The following is a 17,281-nucleotide window of genomic DNA, read 5'->3' as shown; positions in this document are numbered from 1 at the left end:
GGAGATGATGAGGAGGCCAGGGAGATATGGCAGGGCGAGAGAAAAGCAAATCCTCCCTGTTGTGAACTGCACTATTCACTGGCAAAGCACAGCACCAGTGTTACCATAGCAACAAGAAAAGCCAAGGAATGACTTAAGATGGCAATCCTAATACTTGAATAAGGCCAGGAAGAGTAAATAGAAGAGAATGCATCACTGCAAATGTCAGTGACAGACTTTGAAACTTTAACAAAGGAGGCTGGTGAACTCCATTTGGTCTGGTATCGGAGCTGTGAGGCAGGATGTGGACCAAAGCAAATGCTTATTAAAGTGCATTATTAAATAAAAATACAACAAAAAGACAGCACTAAGTTAAAAATGGGAAACTAGCAATTAGCGTAGCATTAGCTTGGTGTGAACATCCAGAAAAAGAACAGAACACAGCTGGCAGGGAACTGAGAGAATACAGAGTTTAAATAAAGCAACTGATTAAACAAATGACAAACATCTAAAACTGATTAAATAGAACAGAAGTGAACAGTAATACAATCAGTCAAATAAGAGTCCTATAAACACTAACCAGAGATTGCATGGGAAAACAGTGAAAGAACACCCATCTAAAGGCTGGCATCCCGACAAGTGTACCAGTGCATCCACACTATCACCAGTAGGTTCCCCCAATGCAGAGGGTATGATAAAGGTCATGGGGGATGTAGCCCCCATGGCGGGTGTATCCCTAAATGTAACCTGGCACAATGCCTAGCGATGAGTTTGGCATGGGCTGGAAGTTGGAAAGCTTCATGGCCTTGAGTAAAATGGGAAGTAATTCACATCTGGCGTGAGAAGCTGCATCTGACATCTCTATGCTGCTGGTGTGTGGAAATCGCCAGGTTGATCTTCACAGTAGTAAAACTATAAGGGTGGTCTGTGGAGGCTGCAGGTCCACTGAGTGCTAAGCTTAAAGCAATAAGAAAGAAAGTCTAGCTTTAAGCAAGAGTGTTGTGTAGGGGGCGTGATTTCTAGCAGAGCTGAAACAGCTTAGGGCTTCTGTACAGGGCCCCTGCTCAGCCTGGACACCCTCAGGCTCTGTGACATCAGCCCTTGATTGGTTCACAGTATGAGAAACCTCTTTATCCTGGACACTTTTGCGCTCTGTGCAGTCAGGCTTTTGTCAGATTGCGAGACAGGAGCCTGTCCCACTCAGCTACTCTTGTTCTCTCTGGTTTGAAGGGCTCTCACTGTATCATGAGGTGGGAGCCTGTCCAGTCAATGACCCTCGCTCGCCCAGAGTCACAGGCATACTCACACGGGCAGACTTTAAACAAAAGTCTGACTGTGTGAGTCAGGTTTATGAGAGATAAGCTATGAACCAGAGATGAGCAATTAGGAAATCATTGGCTTAGTGTTGAACATAGCTCAGGTTTAGCAACCCCTGAGCAATATTAACAGTACAGAATCCAACTCTAGACACATACCAGACAACACAACACAGAGGAGACAGGGAAGTGAGAAATCACAGAGTATAAAATAAGGCAACACATCAAACAAGATGTCTGACAGGTAACTGAACAAATGTAAGTGGTGAGGAAATGAAAAAATACTAAACAAGATGTGAAAACATGGCAACACCAGTCATAATAAGAGTGCCATTCGGTACTAATAGACTGTTAAACTATGGAGTGTACAACTGCAAGCACTACACACAAGTGAAGTGCAGAAAAAAGGCAGAAAATGTTCACCTTTTCTGAACAAGCCAATAGCCTTCTTGAACATACTTAGTGAGACTCACAAATCTATGATTCTTTCCAGGACGTTTAGATGACTTGCACAAAAAAGGCTCACTCCAAATCGGAAAGTTGAGTACCAAGTTGTTTCTGAAAAGATACACCATATAGCCAAGTGTATGTAGATGCCAATTCATCAGACCCACATGTGGGTCTTTCCCAGCCATGGAATAAATCAATTGGCCCGCACAGAGTCTGGATTTGAACCACATTGGGCTCGTTTGGGATGAGTTGAATTGTCGACTTACACACCAGGCCTCTATTGCCCCTATTAGTGCCTGAGAGCTCACTACTGCTCTTGTGGCAGAATGGACACTTCCTAGGGTGACCAAATATGTGAGGGGAAGTTAAAGTCAAACCAGAAGTTCTGATGAAATTCTTCAGGAATGTAAAGCGGATTGACATTGACAGAGGATGATCAGACTGCAGACTTAGTTGCAGAAAAAAAATGTTTATGATGCAAATGTTTTAATGCAGGTCCAACATCTGTGAATGATGATCTTGGCCAAGGTGGCTCAGAGCCCACTGCAGCTGTTCACTGAGTGGAACACCACATGCACATTACAGGAACTTGGCTGAAAGTTATTGTCACATCCCCCGGGCAGTCTTGACCTTGCTCCCAACAAATGTTTGGGTCTTGAAAGGAGTTACTGGGAGGCCAGCATTTTTAGCAGACAGTGTGATCAGGGCTTCATGTTACTGAGAAACTTTCTAACTTGATTGTATCCAAGCTCTAGTAAAACTGCTAGTATAAGTTCATTAGTGTAGCAGGGGATTACATTCACACTGCTTTAGAAGTCCTAAAACATTCACTAATACAAATTTACTTAAAAATAACAATGGCCAATCAGTCGATTTATCAGGGCTAGTATAATTCTGTGAAATTTTAAAAGCAAGAAGAGAATTAATAACTTTGTTAAACTTTTTTTATCCACTGAATTACCACCCAACTCCTCTTTGTTTTTGCATGTCCATGCTTCATACCTACTGTTGTATTCAGAGGGCAAAGTTTGTCCTGAACTTACAGTAACTTCCTTTCTTTTGTACAGTATCCTATCAGGAGAGAGGCTACATTTAATCCACCAATTTCAGTATTTCAAATAAAGACATTCACCCGCAACATTGAATAACAAAACCTGTGCCTCTTGAAACTGTCAAATCACCCTGTGTGCAGGAGTGTAATACATTAAATCATGTATAACCAGGTCTAGAACTTCAGAATGACAGGGGGAAATGACCATGGCATGGATGCTGGTGCCAGACTGGCTGATTTACCTATTTCAGAAACTGCTGATCTCTTAAGATTTTTTACACAGGTTTTTCACAGAATGGTGTAAAAAAAACATTCAGTTAGCTGGAATTCTGTGGGGGCTTTGCCTTGTTGATGACACAGGTCGGACAAAATGGCCAGACCCATAAAAGCTGGTACAAGCTGAAGAGCTTAAAAAGTTGTGTTACCTCAAATAATAGCTCTTAACAAACATGGTAAGCAGAAAAGCATTTAAAATGGACAGAACATCAAACCTTGAGGCACATCAGCATCACAATCATTAGGAATTGAACTTTAAAGGCTACAAAAGAATACAGCCTTACTTACTTCCACTTCTGTTAGGGCTACTGACCCTAAGGCTACAGTGGGTACAGCCTTAATGAAAGAAGGGATAATTATATTTGCAAGTTTTTAATACATTGCACTGCTGCCGCATCATTAGCCGATTTGACAGCTATATGAGCTACAGGCATTCCTATTAAAGTAATTACAGTTTATTAAAGTGATTACAGTTTTAGGTAGTATTTGGTGGTATTGCAAATAACATTTTCTGGAGTAATAGTTAAATATGTACCTTATGTAATATGTCAACTTCAATTAGCTAGCAGAATAATGTGGCCACAGAAGCATGGTTAAGTGCCAGCTGTGAACCAGAACAACAGTTTTAGAGAGCAAATGGGAAATGGGTGATAATTTACACCTACAGTATGTGCAGTTGATGGTAGCCTATTAATGTGCTTTTTTACAAAAGGAGTTCAGGAACAACCCTGCAGAGCAAATGTAAACTTCAGTGAAAAGAATGGAATTGGTTGGGTGTTTTATTTTTATTTGTTCTACTGTAGGATTAATGCTAAAAAGAAGCACTGAAATGGGGATATTACAATTTAGTTAACTGATACGGTGTGTGTGTGTGTGTGTGTGCGTGTGTGTGTGTGTGTGTGAAAGTCGTCCTGAATTTAATTGAATTTACCTGCTAAGCGTCATACAGAGTAGAGGTATAACTAAACTTGTTTTTGTAGTTTATTACTACAGTACAGTGAAACCTCGGATTGCGAGTAACCCGGATTGCAAGCCAAATTTTTTTAATAAATTAAAAAATAAGCGAGTGTTGATTTACGAGTACCAAATATCATTGAGTATTATGTGGTAAGAAAACGCTTCTTGTTTTGACGCACAGAGGTATTCTGGGTAAACGTCTCCCCTGCCTCTGTCTTAGTGTGCATCGCTCACTTGTAAAGTCAACATCCGTGCGTGCATGTTCTGTTTATTAAAACACTGTGAACACGTGTGTGTGCATATTTTGTGTTGATGTGTGTGTGTGTGTGTGTGTGTGTGTGTGTGTGTGTGTGTGTGTGTGTGTGTGTAAAAGTCGTCCTAAATTTAGTTAAATTTACCTGCTAAACGTCATACAGAGTAGGCTTTTATGAACTCGGTACTGTGATAGCTTTTGTCCTGGGACAGCATTTCCTTTTTTTTCAGTAATTTATGCTACTTCAGCTTTTCTGTGGAATCGGACTGGACAGGCTGGCCTCCACAAGCATAGATGAGCCTTGCATGCCTATCAACCTGTCACCAGGTAGCTGGTATATAATTGATAATCAATATCACTCAATTTACCTGCCAGTGATGCTAGTGTTGTGGCTGATCATGTACAATATATAATGTAGAGAGCATGAACGATAGAATTTTAAGACCTTGAGTGGACGTGTTATTACTTATAAATCAGCAGTGCAATGAAAGGTATGGCAAGCAAAGCAAAATTCTGAATTGACAACCCACAAATCAACAGCTTGTATTTACTCTCAATGTTCCACCAGGTTACATACATGCTATGGGTCATTGCACATGATTTAAAGCTATATTCACAGGGCTTCTCAGGAGTCACGTCCTGGAGCCTTTGATTGCGCATAGATGAGGTATAAGGTACTTTAATTAGGTTTTCAAGAAAAGCTATGTGTCAAAGTTATGACTGATTTAAATAATTACCCTTGTTTTTTCAGTCTTGCCTAATTGTTTTTTATGTATTATCTTATTAGTCTATTATCATCTACTGTACACTGTACTGCAGTGTTTAAAGGCAACTGTTTGTTTTAATGATGGTAATGTCATGTAGATAATGTTTTTTATCCCGACTCTAACAATTAACTTTCCCTAAGTATCTATGACCAATTTTTGAACATACTGTAAGTCACCAAGTGATTAAGAAATAGGAAGATAGAAAGGTGGAGAAGTGTTGGAGGGCTGCTGGAACCACAGGGAGTTGTAGAAAACTGTAAGTTAGTACAGTAGGTAGGATTCCTTATTCAGTTTTTCATCAGCTGTGGCTGTGGCATTCAACACATCGAGGAAGTATTAAATGAATTACTATAAAAGGCTGCTATTATGCAAGGTGGGACAGATGGCTATCTGAATTTAGATGCTGAGTTATAATAGAGACAAATGCTGATATAAACAGGATTTGACTTTTATAAATGATTTCCTAGAACAAAGTCTAATCTAAAGCTTACTCAATGACTAAATGGCTGTAATGTACAGTATTGAGTGGTAACAGCAGTTCAGTGTACAACAGTCCCAGGTGGTAATCAAATCTCAAAACTGCCACTGAGTCAATGTTTGGTTTTTGACTGATTTTAAACCAAGGACTCTGTTCTTGGAATTTGAGTGATTTCTTCCAGACTTTGCTTTAAATTAAATGAACTAAAAATGACAGAATGAATGCAAAATATATAAAAATTTCTAAGACACTTGCAGTGTCTCAAACAAGCTTCCTGAGGATTTATCCTGAATGTCTAAATAGCCTAAAATATTTTAATTCTAGGCCCCAGATAGGATATGCACTCCATCCATCCATCTAGGAACCTCTGTATGCCAACTAGGGACAATGGAGGCCAATGGTGACCACACAATATTTATTCCCTTTTGTACAAGTGTGATAGGACCTCCGGTCAACATTCAGATATGCATTCACACAGTACAGGCAACTGGGAATGGCAATTAGCCTAATCTGCATCTTACAGTGCATATTATTTTTTTGTGCCCAAGCACTATAGGGTGCACTAGACCCTCTTGTTTTCCTAAGAATTATTATAATTTCTTCCACACTTTTTTGGGGTCTTAACATGCTTAAAAACTCATGAAAATTGGCAGACAGGTTGGAATCTGTTGGAATTTTTGCTTTCTTAAACGGGTCAGCCGTGATAATGTCTTAAACTTACACTGAAAATGATTAATAACTTTCTGTATGGCATTATATTGAGTGACATTATATTCAGTGACACGTTCAGTGACATCACAATGAGTAACATAATAGTGTGATGCTTAAGTTCCAGCATCAGCGGCCTATTGAACATACACACACATCACAAATGTTAACACTCACACGTACACACACACGCACGCACACACACAAACACGCACACGCACACACACACACACACACACACACACACAAATGCACTCAACAAATAATTAGAGTCCAAACTGACATCAGCCCTGTACAGTGTGTGATGTGTGCAAGTTGTGCGGTGTAACCGGGTGGCGATGGCTTTTTCGAGGTCTTAACACACTTAAATAGCACACAGGTTGTGCGGTGCCCCCAGGGTGGCGATGGCACAGGGTGCTTGGGCCCGTCATAGTTGCTTTCAACTATATTTTATGTGTTGTTTTTTTTTTAACAGTAATAAATAAATAAAAAACTAAACTTTGGACTTGGTACGGAGATACAACAAGCAGATTCCTAATAAACTTCTAAAAATGCAAATATCTGATTACTGGTTAAATAATTAGGGAATGACACACATCTGATCATGGGGTCAATCAAAGCCATATAGTGAATTGCTTTTGGTCAGATCTTGATATCTTGTTTTGGTATTGTTGTTAAAATAATCATTAATCAATAATTGTTACTGTTGTTATTGTTACGTAATTACCCAATGCCCAATATGTGTAATTTTATAGGTTTGTTCTAGAATGTAGAAAATAAATCCAAACTTGTGTCCAAACCTTCGACTGGTACGGTTAATTTTACCAAAGAAAAAAAAAAAAGGAATGTACATTTCCAAGCATTTCAATGAGTGCCTATGCAATATGCATGTACTGCATGTATGTAGTGTAAATGTATAATATAAATAACATAAAATAGATAAACAATTCAGTTAAACATATTAATGTTAGACTTTCTTAAACTGTAAGCCTTCCTACCCTCTCCAGGATGCTGTGGGACATGGTGGCATTGGCATCGACAATGATGGTGGCAGTCTTGTCATCTCGGATCTCTTTGAGTAGGGGAGTAGGGTCTTGGCTGTCATCCAGCATGCGAACAGAGAGCGTTTCCTTGGAAATGAGAAACTGTCGAAGTAACACTTCCAGGTTTAATAGGCCTGTTGAACAGGGACACACACACACACACACACACACACATGCACGCACGCACACACCACAGAGACAAAACAAAGAATATGTGAAAGACTCAGTGGGTATAACAGGTTGTTCTGTTATATCTGAACTTTCTTTCTCTGCTCCATACAGTTTATAACTTTGTTATTATAATAGTTATTGTATGTTCATTCCAATTTCAATCCACCAGTCCAGCATTAAGCACTTGTGCACGATCACTCTTTGCTGTTTTTTTTTTTTGTACTGTAGTTAAATCTCTGTACTTTTTGTGCAGATCACTGAATACTATAGTATACAAAATAATTTTTTCATCATTAGTATATAGAGCGTGGTTTATGCTTATGGTTCAGGATTCTATCCAACATTAATCATTGTTGTATTTGTGCATGGTATGTTTTGAACATTTAGAATTCAATATATTTAAATATTTATCCGCATAATGCACACTGATACTGTATGAACATGTTGATACAGTATTATCAACATTTTTATCTTACACCACTATTACAGCAATGGTATGAGCAAATTTTAATACATATATTATGACAGTAAATATATGCGAATTTAAATTCTATAAGGGCATCCTGAACATACAGCATGGATGTCATACCAACGAGGCTCTCTCAGGATCCGTCGTCTCCTTCACTTGTAGAGCTTCTTGTCAGGTAAGCGAGAAATCCAGGTACTGTGTGTTCCCGATGCCATGCACGATACCACACAATTCCATATTGTGCACACAACATATGCAAAATAAGCTTACTTTTTTTTATTTTCGCCTGAGGCAATGCTGAGAGCAGTGTCCTATAGTTGGACTTATTTTCGCATGACCGCCAGCATAATGACCTACATTTGGATGACAGGCTGAATATTTGAAGATCACACTGCGCTATATGGACTGGAGTGCACTGGATATGGTGGATGGAGCAACCCATCACGACAAGACTGTTAAAAGCAGCACTGCTATTTTTTCCAGAGCAGTCAGTCATTTGTCCAATTTTGACAGCCTGGAGAGTTGCAGTAGGGATTTACTACAGTGACCTGCCAGCGTGAAACATATTACCAAACCAAAAAATGCAACATGAACTCAAACACCCATCAGCAGATCCAAGAGTACTACAGTGACCTGGGCAACACATCAATATTTACTCAAAACAGAAAGATTACTGTACATACTAATTTAAAATCATATGCACAAAGTAATGTCTTCCAAAAAGAAAAAAGAAAATGAAACAAAACAGGAACAGTATTGTGTGTGCATCACTATACCGTGGACCATTTTTTATAGTTTTGGTGCATTTAACCCTAACCCTAACCCTAGCATCTTTCACATTCATTATCCACCATCTCTCATACTGATGAGCACTGAGCATGAACAGTTTGATAAAGATCTAAACTTTCCATCCTTAGTTATTGCTGTGGTGGTTCCAAATTTGGTGCTTTTGGTGTTACTGTATTATTGCGCTTTCAGATTTTCTGTTTCTTTTTTTTTGTTTTTGCTTATTAGTTAGTGTATTTCAAACTTTAATCTGGTAAGCTTCTCCCTCATTTACACACATTAAGACACTCTTAGAATGATTCATAGTAAATTTCTTAGAGATGGCTATTTGAATTTAAAGAAGACGTTCTCAGTAATAAATAGGATCTGACTCCCCGTAAATGAGTGCTTTAAACGATGTCTAATCTAACACCTATTCGATCACTAAAGAGTCTTAATGTGCGAAGCAGACGTAGTAGCAGTGGCTCAATGGGCAACTTTATGGGCTAGTAATCAAATCTCAGGACAGGAAATGTCCGGCTTTTTATTAAGCATTTCTCTCCTTCTTTTGAACCCTACCTGATCCTGTTCAGACTCTGTCCTGTGTGTTTGGTAGATTGCTTTAGATAAAAGCATGTCATAAAAAACACGTGTAATGTAAAAAATGTCAAATAAAGGGCAAACTGCACATAGTTGTGTTCACATCTTTTAATTTAATATGCTTCGTATTGTTTTATTTTTAAATGCAAATCCAATTAGCATCTACGTAGCAATCATTATTATTTTTTTATTCTAACCCACATATACTGTACCACCTTGATGAATTTCCAACCTACTGTACATTGTGCCTTTTCAGTTACTGAAATTGTAAAAAAAATTTGTTTTGTGCTTTTTGGTGTTTCTGTTCGCTTAATAAATTGTAATTGTGTTGCCTTTATGTTCTCTTAATTTGGTGACTAGTGCTTAGCACTGCAGCCTCGCACCACCAGGGTTCGATTCTTGCTTCGGGTCTGCATGTTTGGAGTTTGCATGTTCTCCTTTTGCTCAGGCGGTTTCCTCCCACAGTCTAAAAACAAAAATTATGCTAATTGCCATCTTCCAAATTCCCTATAGTGTGTGAGTGAGTGTGTGCTTTGTGCCCTGTGATGGACTGGCACCCTGTTCAGAGTGTACCCGCCTCGTGCCCCGAGACCCCTGGGACAGGCTCCAGGCTTCCTGTGACCCTGTACTGGATAAGCGGTATAGAGAGGTACTAAGAGAATGAGTGTTACTTTGCTTTGTACATTAGCGAATAATTTACAGAGCTTAACCCTCATTTACTTCACACATGCTTACACCGATTCCGGACCTCATCTAAGCACAATTACTAACCTGAAGCGGTGTAAAATCAGCACCACATACATTGCCCACGGGAAATGGTGCAGCGAATAAAAAAAAGAAAATCGATAAGATGCATTTGGGATTGCTTTTAAATAAACTTCACCGGTGAAGAAAATTCCACACTGTAGTGGGCAGACATCATTTGAATTCCCAAAATAAAAAATTCTCTGTTGAGTGGATGCGCTTTTTCAGGCAGGTCATCTTCATCTTATCATTTGTGTCTGCGCACCAGCATGTTCACTAGACAGTAAAATTTCCATATCTCCTCATTCTGAAAGCATGTTCACTCAGCTCACTCTGTGCAGGAGAAACAGACAGGCAAGAGTCCATCCTTGTCTCCTCTCTTCCACATAACAAAAAGAAACATCCAAGGAGTAGGGAGGAAGGAGATTTTCTCTTTACTTCCTTAATGACAAGCGTATGTCAAAATCCCACTGCGTCCCTTATCAAATTAAATTAATGTGTGCCGTAAAATAGTGCTTTAGAAATAAACAGAGCAAGCCAAAAGAAAGAGAAAAAAAACGAAAGCAAAGCAACTGTGACTTCTTTCTGAGCGGCACCCTTCTGTTAAAGTGGAGGGATGGGCACAGCAGCTCTCACTTGTCATGATTGAAGGGCTGATTCTTTTAAAAAAATTTATAAATTAAATATGGTATTCTTAGGAGAAGAAGCAAAAAAAAAATGTGTATATGTGTGTATATATATATAGTGTATATATATGTATATATATATATACATACACAGTACTGTGCAAAATTCTTAGGCACCATAATATATGCTGTACCAATTTTCCTATACAGTATGTTTATCATGTCTGCATAATTATGTACAAAATCATTCAGTATTTCCATATACACCTTAAAAAGTAATTAAATTAATAACATTACAGAAGAATATACGCATGGCTGTAAAGAAAAAAAATATGGTATAAGACAGACCAGTTTTCAGATGCAAAAACCCCAATGTACGCTCCTGGGATTTGCAAAAAAAAAAAAGAAACAAAGTCAAACAAACTCATATCCTCCAGCCTCCGAGTGGCGCAGTGGTAAAGTGCTCGTCCTATCATCCGGAGATCGCTCGATTCCTGGGTGATGCTGTAACCTCTCACAGTTGGTGGTCTAGAGAGAGCTGATTGGCTGAGCTCTCTCAGAGGAGAGGTACTTTACTCAGGGGTGTCTGTGAGCTCACGCAAGCAAAAAGAGCGGATAGCGCTATCCTCCGAGTGTGTTACGCTGCCCCAAGTGGTGGATTGGCCATCTAGAGCACCGTGAGTTTTCCCAGGTGGGCCCCTGGCTAATGTGGGCGGCCCAGTCGGTACGCAAATATATAAAAAATGTTACCTGAAACATATGTTTTTTTATTTTTAAAAACAAATACTAGTATAAAGATATAACACAAACAAAAATGTAAAAAAAAAAAAGTATTACTGAACATATACATCTTTTCTTTTCTTTTCTAAAAAAAAAAAAAAAATTCTTTAATTTTTTGTGAAGCTGCTTTGAGACAATGACCATTGTTAAAAGCGCTATATAAATAAAATTGAATTGAATTGAATATATTGGGTCATATTTGTAAATCAAAGAAACAAAGTAAACAACAATAAGACAAACAACATATAAAACTACATATAAAGACAATATTTTCAGTGTCCAGTAGCACCAGTCTCACCGAGACCCAGGAGGCTTATAAATAGTTTGACAGCAAAATAAGACATTCTGGCAGCACTGTGATTTATTTCAAAAGATGCAAGACAATACTGCCAAAATGTATCATTTACAGGCTGTTAGATAATATTCTTTGTCTGTTATTGAGTCAGAAGCATGTGTTAAAAAGCATTCATCATTCAAAGTTCTTCAGATCAGTCTAAAGTTAGTATGATTTTGAAAGTGCTATAACTCCACCTGGCACAGTCTCATCGCAGTGGAACAATCTGACTACATGTGCAGTGCCATGGAAAAGTATGTGCCCCTTCCTGATTTTTTTTTCTCTGCATATTTGTCACATTTGTATGGGTGGAATTTCACCTAAACACTTTATGAGGAAAAGACAAATTCGCCTTTATGTTTGTGAGATATCTCGAACATTTCACAGCATAATTTCGAATTAATATTGACTACCATAATAATTAAAATAAGTAACTAGTTGACTAGAGTGAGCTATTGCCGATACTGATTTTATTTTAGCTTACCTGTATATAGCTTTAAGCCTTTCTTTTTAAAATATTGTCTTTATAGTTTTATATGTTGTTTATCTTGATGTTCTTTTCTTTGTTTCTTTGTTTTACTAATATGCCCCAATACAGTACATGTTCACTATTATAATTCAAATAATATGTTTAAATAGCATTGATTTCTGAATTGTGTTATATTTATATACTAGTAACTGGTGTTAAAAAATTATCTCTACATTAATGAGCCAGTGTATTATGTTGTGGGCTGCTCTGGGCTAGGAAGTCCAGGGCCACTTTTTGGTCCCAGTCCGCCCCTGGCTGCCCCCAATGGTGCGTGAGCGGCCAGTTCGAAAAGATGCGGTTGACTGGCGTCACGTGGTTCGGGGGAAACACATGATAGTCCTACCGACAAAGTGGTAGTAGCTTAATGTGGAAGCCCCCTAGTGACAAGGAGGAATTGGACACGACTAAATTAGGGAGAAAATCGGGAAAAAAAAAACTCCAAATATTGACTGTTTATTTTATTACTCTTTATTGCTCTTTATATTTTTTATTCAGAAATGTTTTCAGAAGCATCTTTTGCTTATGCTATACTTTTGTATGTGGCCAAGACTTTTTTAAGTGCCCAAGACAGTACTATAAATAGTTGTTAGGTTTTACTGGGCTTGCTGGAGAATATGAGTTCTTCTGGTAACTTTGTCACACTCGTCCTTTCTATTTTTATGCAAATCCCAGGAGCGTACATTAGGGTTTTTGTTTCCATCTAAAAACTGGTTTGTCTTGTACTACATATGTTTTCTTTACAGCCATGCATGTATTGTATGCAATGTTATTTATTTATTAATTTTTAGGTTATACATGGAAATACTCAATGATTTTGTACATAATTATGCAGACATGATAAACATATATAACAAAATTGGTACAGCATATAATATGGTGCCTAAGACCTTTGCACAGTTCTTTGTATACTGTATATATAGTGGAAAAATAGTGTAAAAACAAGTACACCATGCTTATTACACTTGCAATGGGTTATCTGTCTGTATCTGTTGATTGATAACAAAGAAGATTACAAATTAGATGTTTTTTCTTTTTACTCATTCATTTTTTTCTTTTCTTTTACAGAACATGCAAAGACTTGAAGCCACATCTGGCTAGATTTTTATAGCTTTTTGAAAGTGGTGTACACCACGACCTTCTACATAAAAAAGGCCTTATTTGAGAAACGACTCCCCTCTTAGCAATCAATGGGCAATATGATGGACATGGTCTCTGCACTACTCCACTGGGTAAACATGCAGAAGTCTAACCTGAGGAAAGAGTCTGTTAAGAATCTTAATCTGCATGAATAAACTCAGGCAATATTTATGATGATAGCCTGTTCAGCACACATGGATATGATTACCATCTGACTAATCCGTTACTGAAATAAACCACAAAGTGATTGTATGCCACAATGCCACAGCAGCCAACCACAGCGGAGCTGCAGTAGGAAGTGATGTACCCTATTTATTGTGTGTGAGAAATAAAGCTTTACATTACAGTCCTTGGCAGTTTCAAGTTGAAGACAGTGGTAGGTCTTGTTCCAAATAACATACTATCAGGAAACCAAGATTTAACAATAAAAATAGACAAAAGGTCAAATTCATTGCTTTTAAGGTAATAAATACGCATTTGAGAAATATGTTGCATCACCTGTCAGTTTGTATGCTATGATATTGTTAAAGTAATAAGCAAGAACCACATAAATATTTAATCTTAGTATATTAAACAGTATGTGTGAGGTGTAAGGTGTGTAGCAGTAGGGCTATAGGGTGATTCCGTCTACGTCCTTCCCTGCACATCAGGCGACAGATATATATATACCTGTTGCTTCTGTTGCACTTATTTACAGGATCGAGTTGCTAGCTCAATGCGTGATTGTATCTAAGCACAGCAGGGTTCAAATCGAGGACCTCCTTGTCGGCAGTTTAACACCTTAACCACCAAGCCATGCCTCCCAGGGATTACATTAAGTAATCAGAACTTGACACTAATAATGTGGGCAGGATACGTTCTTCTTGTTATGTCAAGGATCATTCAGGTCAAATCTGAACTTTTAATTGTACAAAATGAAGAAACAGTTATAAAAGTAAAAACTCCCTTTATTTCTTTATATAATCCCCTGCTACACTAATGCACTTCTCCCAATGTTTTACTAGTGCTCAGATACCATCAAGGTAGAACATTTTCTCAGTATACAGGAGACATGATCAGACTGCCTGCTTTATGTATTTAAATGCTAGCCTCCCAGGAACTCCTTTAATGGCTCAAACATGTGGAAATGGATTAGAGCGAGGTCAAAGCTGTACATAGAATGTGATAAAAACCACCATTTGGTGTTTGTGACTGATTGTGTGGAGCGTTCCCACAGACATGTGTGTCTTCCACAAGATGGCAACAATATATCTATCCTCAAGGATTAGGCGTTCCATTAACTGAACTCCCAAAAGATCGAACGCGTTTGGCTTCGTGCCACCTCGGTCTGGATCATCATTCACGAACGTACAGCCTTCTTCAAAATGTTTGCATCATTCAAGCCTCTTACTACGGCTAAGAGTCTCATCAGCGTACTGTGCTCGAAGTCTTCTATAAATGTCAAGCTGATTTATGTCTTCATATACCCTCAACACGCCTCATCATTTTATGTCTGAAATACGACAAAAATATACAAGATGGAAGCTAAACAAAAACTCTGTCAGGGATTTGACATTCCTGTGACCTTGACGATGATGCTATTTGGATTGATTCCAAAATCAGTTTATTTGTTTAGTTCTAAGTACAATGATAATTCATTATAAATCCTCCAACCATATGGATGGACAGAGGACCTAAAAACATAATATCTGGTGGTAGAGGCAAAACAAGAAAAACTAATTAGCACAACACCTCATTCCTCTAAAATGTGACATAACATGCCTGAATAATGACTGTGAAATGAAAAAGCCCATACCCCAAATATTCTATAATTTAAACATCTATTGGAAAATCCATTAAAAAACAACATTATTAAAACAACTGAATGTATTTTCCTGTAGTCAGTAGAATCATTATTGTTAGGATACAAACAGCATTCTCAGTCTAATTTACATTTCACACCCAATTTTACTTTCTCTCTCATCATCATCCTTTGAAGCTTACATTTTATCAAAAGATTACATCATAATCATCAAACAATCCAATATATCTACATACTCATACATATATTAAACCGTAGCAGTGTTAAATTATGTTAGGAGAAAATATATGACAGCATGGAATTTTGAAATATACAGAAAAATACATTCAACCTGTTCAACATGTTTGTTTATACAGTAAATGGACATAATTAGTAGCCTGGGATGAGTAGAGGGGAAACTGAAAAAAATCATTCTTATTCATAAAAGCATAAACAGGATTTGGCAGCTACCATGATTTGGAAACAAACAATTAAAAACAGTTTATAAACGGTGGTAACTGCAAATCTACTTTGCACATTTTATCATAAATATTTTTGTAGTGATTAAAACAGGAAATTGCTAGTTAAGTTAAGTAAGCGAAGTAAGCTAGAAAAAGGACATAGTAATGATGACATTACCCTATACAGTTTTTTTTCAATAAAAAGAACCAAAAAAATTATAATTTAATGGACCCTTTTAGCTATGAATTCAGCATGCTGCCCGGACCCTGGAGGTGCAAGCCACATCACTAACCACTAAGCCACCATGCTGCCAAATTAGCTATGCAATTATGTCTTATTGCTTTTATTACATGATCAGAATGCATGTTTTGATACCAAAGAGGATATACTGCTTGGTCAAAAGAAAAACTGCACACGCCAAAATTTCATTCAGTCATCTTTAGTTTGTTTACATACAATATAGTGGCCCGTTCATGAGTGAAAATTATTCCTCATGCTCCACTAAACACTCTTTCACAATTTGAGTTCTAGAATACACCCGTGCCATCAGGGGGAAAAACTCCATTGATACTTCAATGATATCCTGGTCACTCAGGACAGTCAGGTAGTCAGCTACCTTTGCTGAGCCTAAACTTGACCAACTAAAGCAACCCCAGATCATAACACTGCCTCCAAAGGGTTCTACCATGTCCACTATGCATGATAAATGTGTTGCTTTATGTGCATCCCTTCTTACCCTGGTGCACCCATCACTCAGGGATAGAGTCAATCTGAACTCATCATACCACATGACCTTTTTTCATTGATCTGAAGTCCAATCATTACACTCCCTTGCAAATTCAAGCTTTTTTTTATTTATTAGTCTCACACAACTGTTTAGTCCAATTTGTGCGAGTTCTCATCACATTGTGTGCATACTTTTACTGTTGAACATAGCTACTGTATACAGTAGTTTCTTCTGTTGATTTTTTTTACCATGCAACTTCATTTTTGTGTTGAAGTGAGCTCCATTCATTATTTTATTCTTACCTCATTTCTTCCACAAAGTTGACAGTTCATCACCATCCTTCCAGAGTTTAATAATGTGATGAAGGATTCTCAACCTAGCTGAAGAAATTTCATATTTGCTTAGCTGTTTTCTTTGCTTGATGCAGCCCAATAATTTAACCCTTCTGAAATGGCAAATTATTATTATTTTTATTAGTTTATAAATATTAATGGTGACATTTCTATGTATATAAAATCATAGTTTTGTGTTCCCCAAGGCTCCATTCTAGGACCACTGTTTTTCCCCCTAAAATACGCTACCTCTGGATACACATATTCTAAAACCAAGAATAAGCTCAGACTGGTATGCACATAATGTAAAATGTGTTTGTTTGTTTGAGCAAAGACAGACGACAGAAGCCTGGTTAATATAGTTGCAGAACACTGAATGCAGACTAACTAACATCTATTTAATTATGAAAAGATAAGACGACTTCTTTTAGAATTAAACTTCCTGACCATTTCATGATTCTTGATAGTCTTTTCTTTACATCATGTGCAGCAGTTCAATACTGTGGTCTTTTGTTTAAAGCAGATAGAGAGAACATTCCCAGGATAG

The 17,281-nt window shown here is 37.7% G+C and overlaps 1 protein-coding gene across 2 annotated transcripts in view; it reads right to left on the bottom strand.

Annotated features, from left to right (window-relative positions):
• grik4 (glutamate receptor, ionotropic, kainate 4) overlaps positions 1–17,281 on the bottom strand; it is a 236,329-nt gene that overhangs the window by 127,754 nt on the left and 91,294 nt on the right. For both annotated transcript variants that reach the window (XM_053507303.1, XM_053507304.1), the window contains exon 5: positions 7,234–7,412. In XM_053507303.1, the coding sequence (XP_053363278.1) occupies positions 7,234–7,412 (179 nt within the window). The remainder of the gene's footprint in view (positions 1–7,233; positions 7,413–17,281) is intronic.

This window comes from Clarias gariepinus, chromosome 11 (assembly GCF_024256425.1).
Source record: "Clarias gariepinus isolate MV-2021 ecotype Netherlands chromosome 11, CGAR_prim_01v2, whole genome shotgun sequence".
Classification (NCBI taxonomy): domain Eukaryota; kingdom Metazoa; phylum Chordata; class Actinopteri; order Siluriformes; family Clariidae; genus Clarias; species Clarias gariepinus.
Note: the sequence above shows the minus strand (reverse complement) of the source record. Positions and strands in the feature narration are given on the sequence as shown.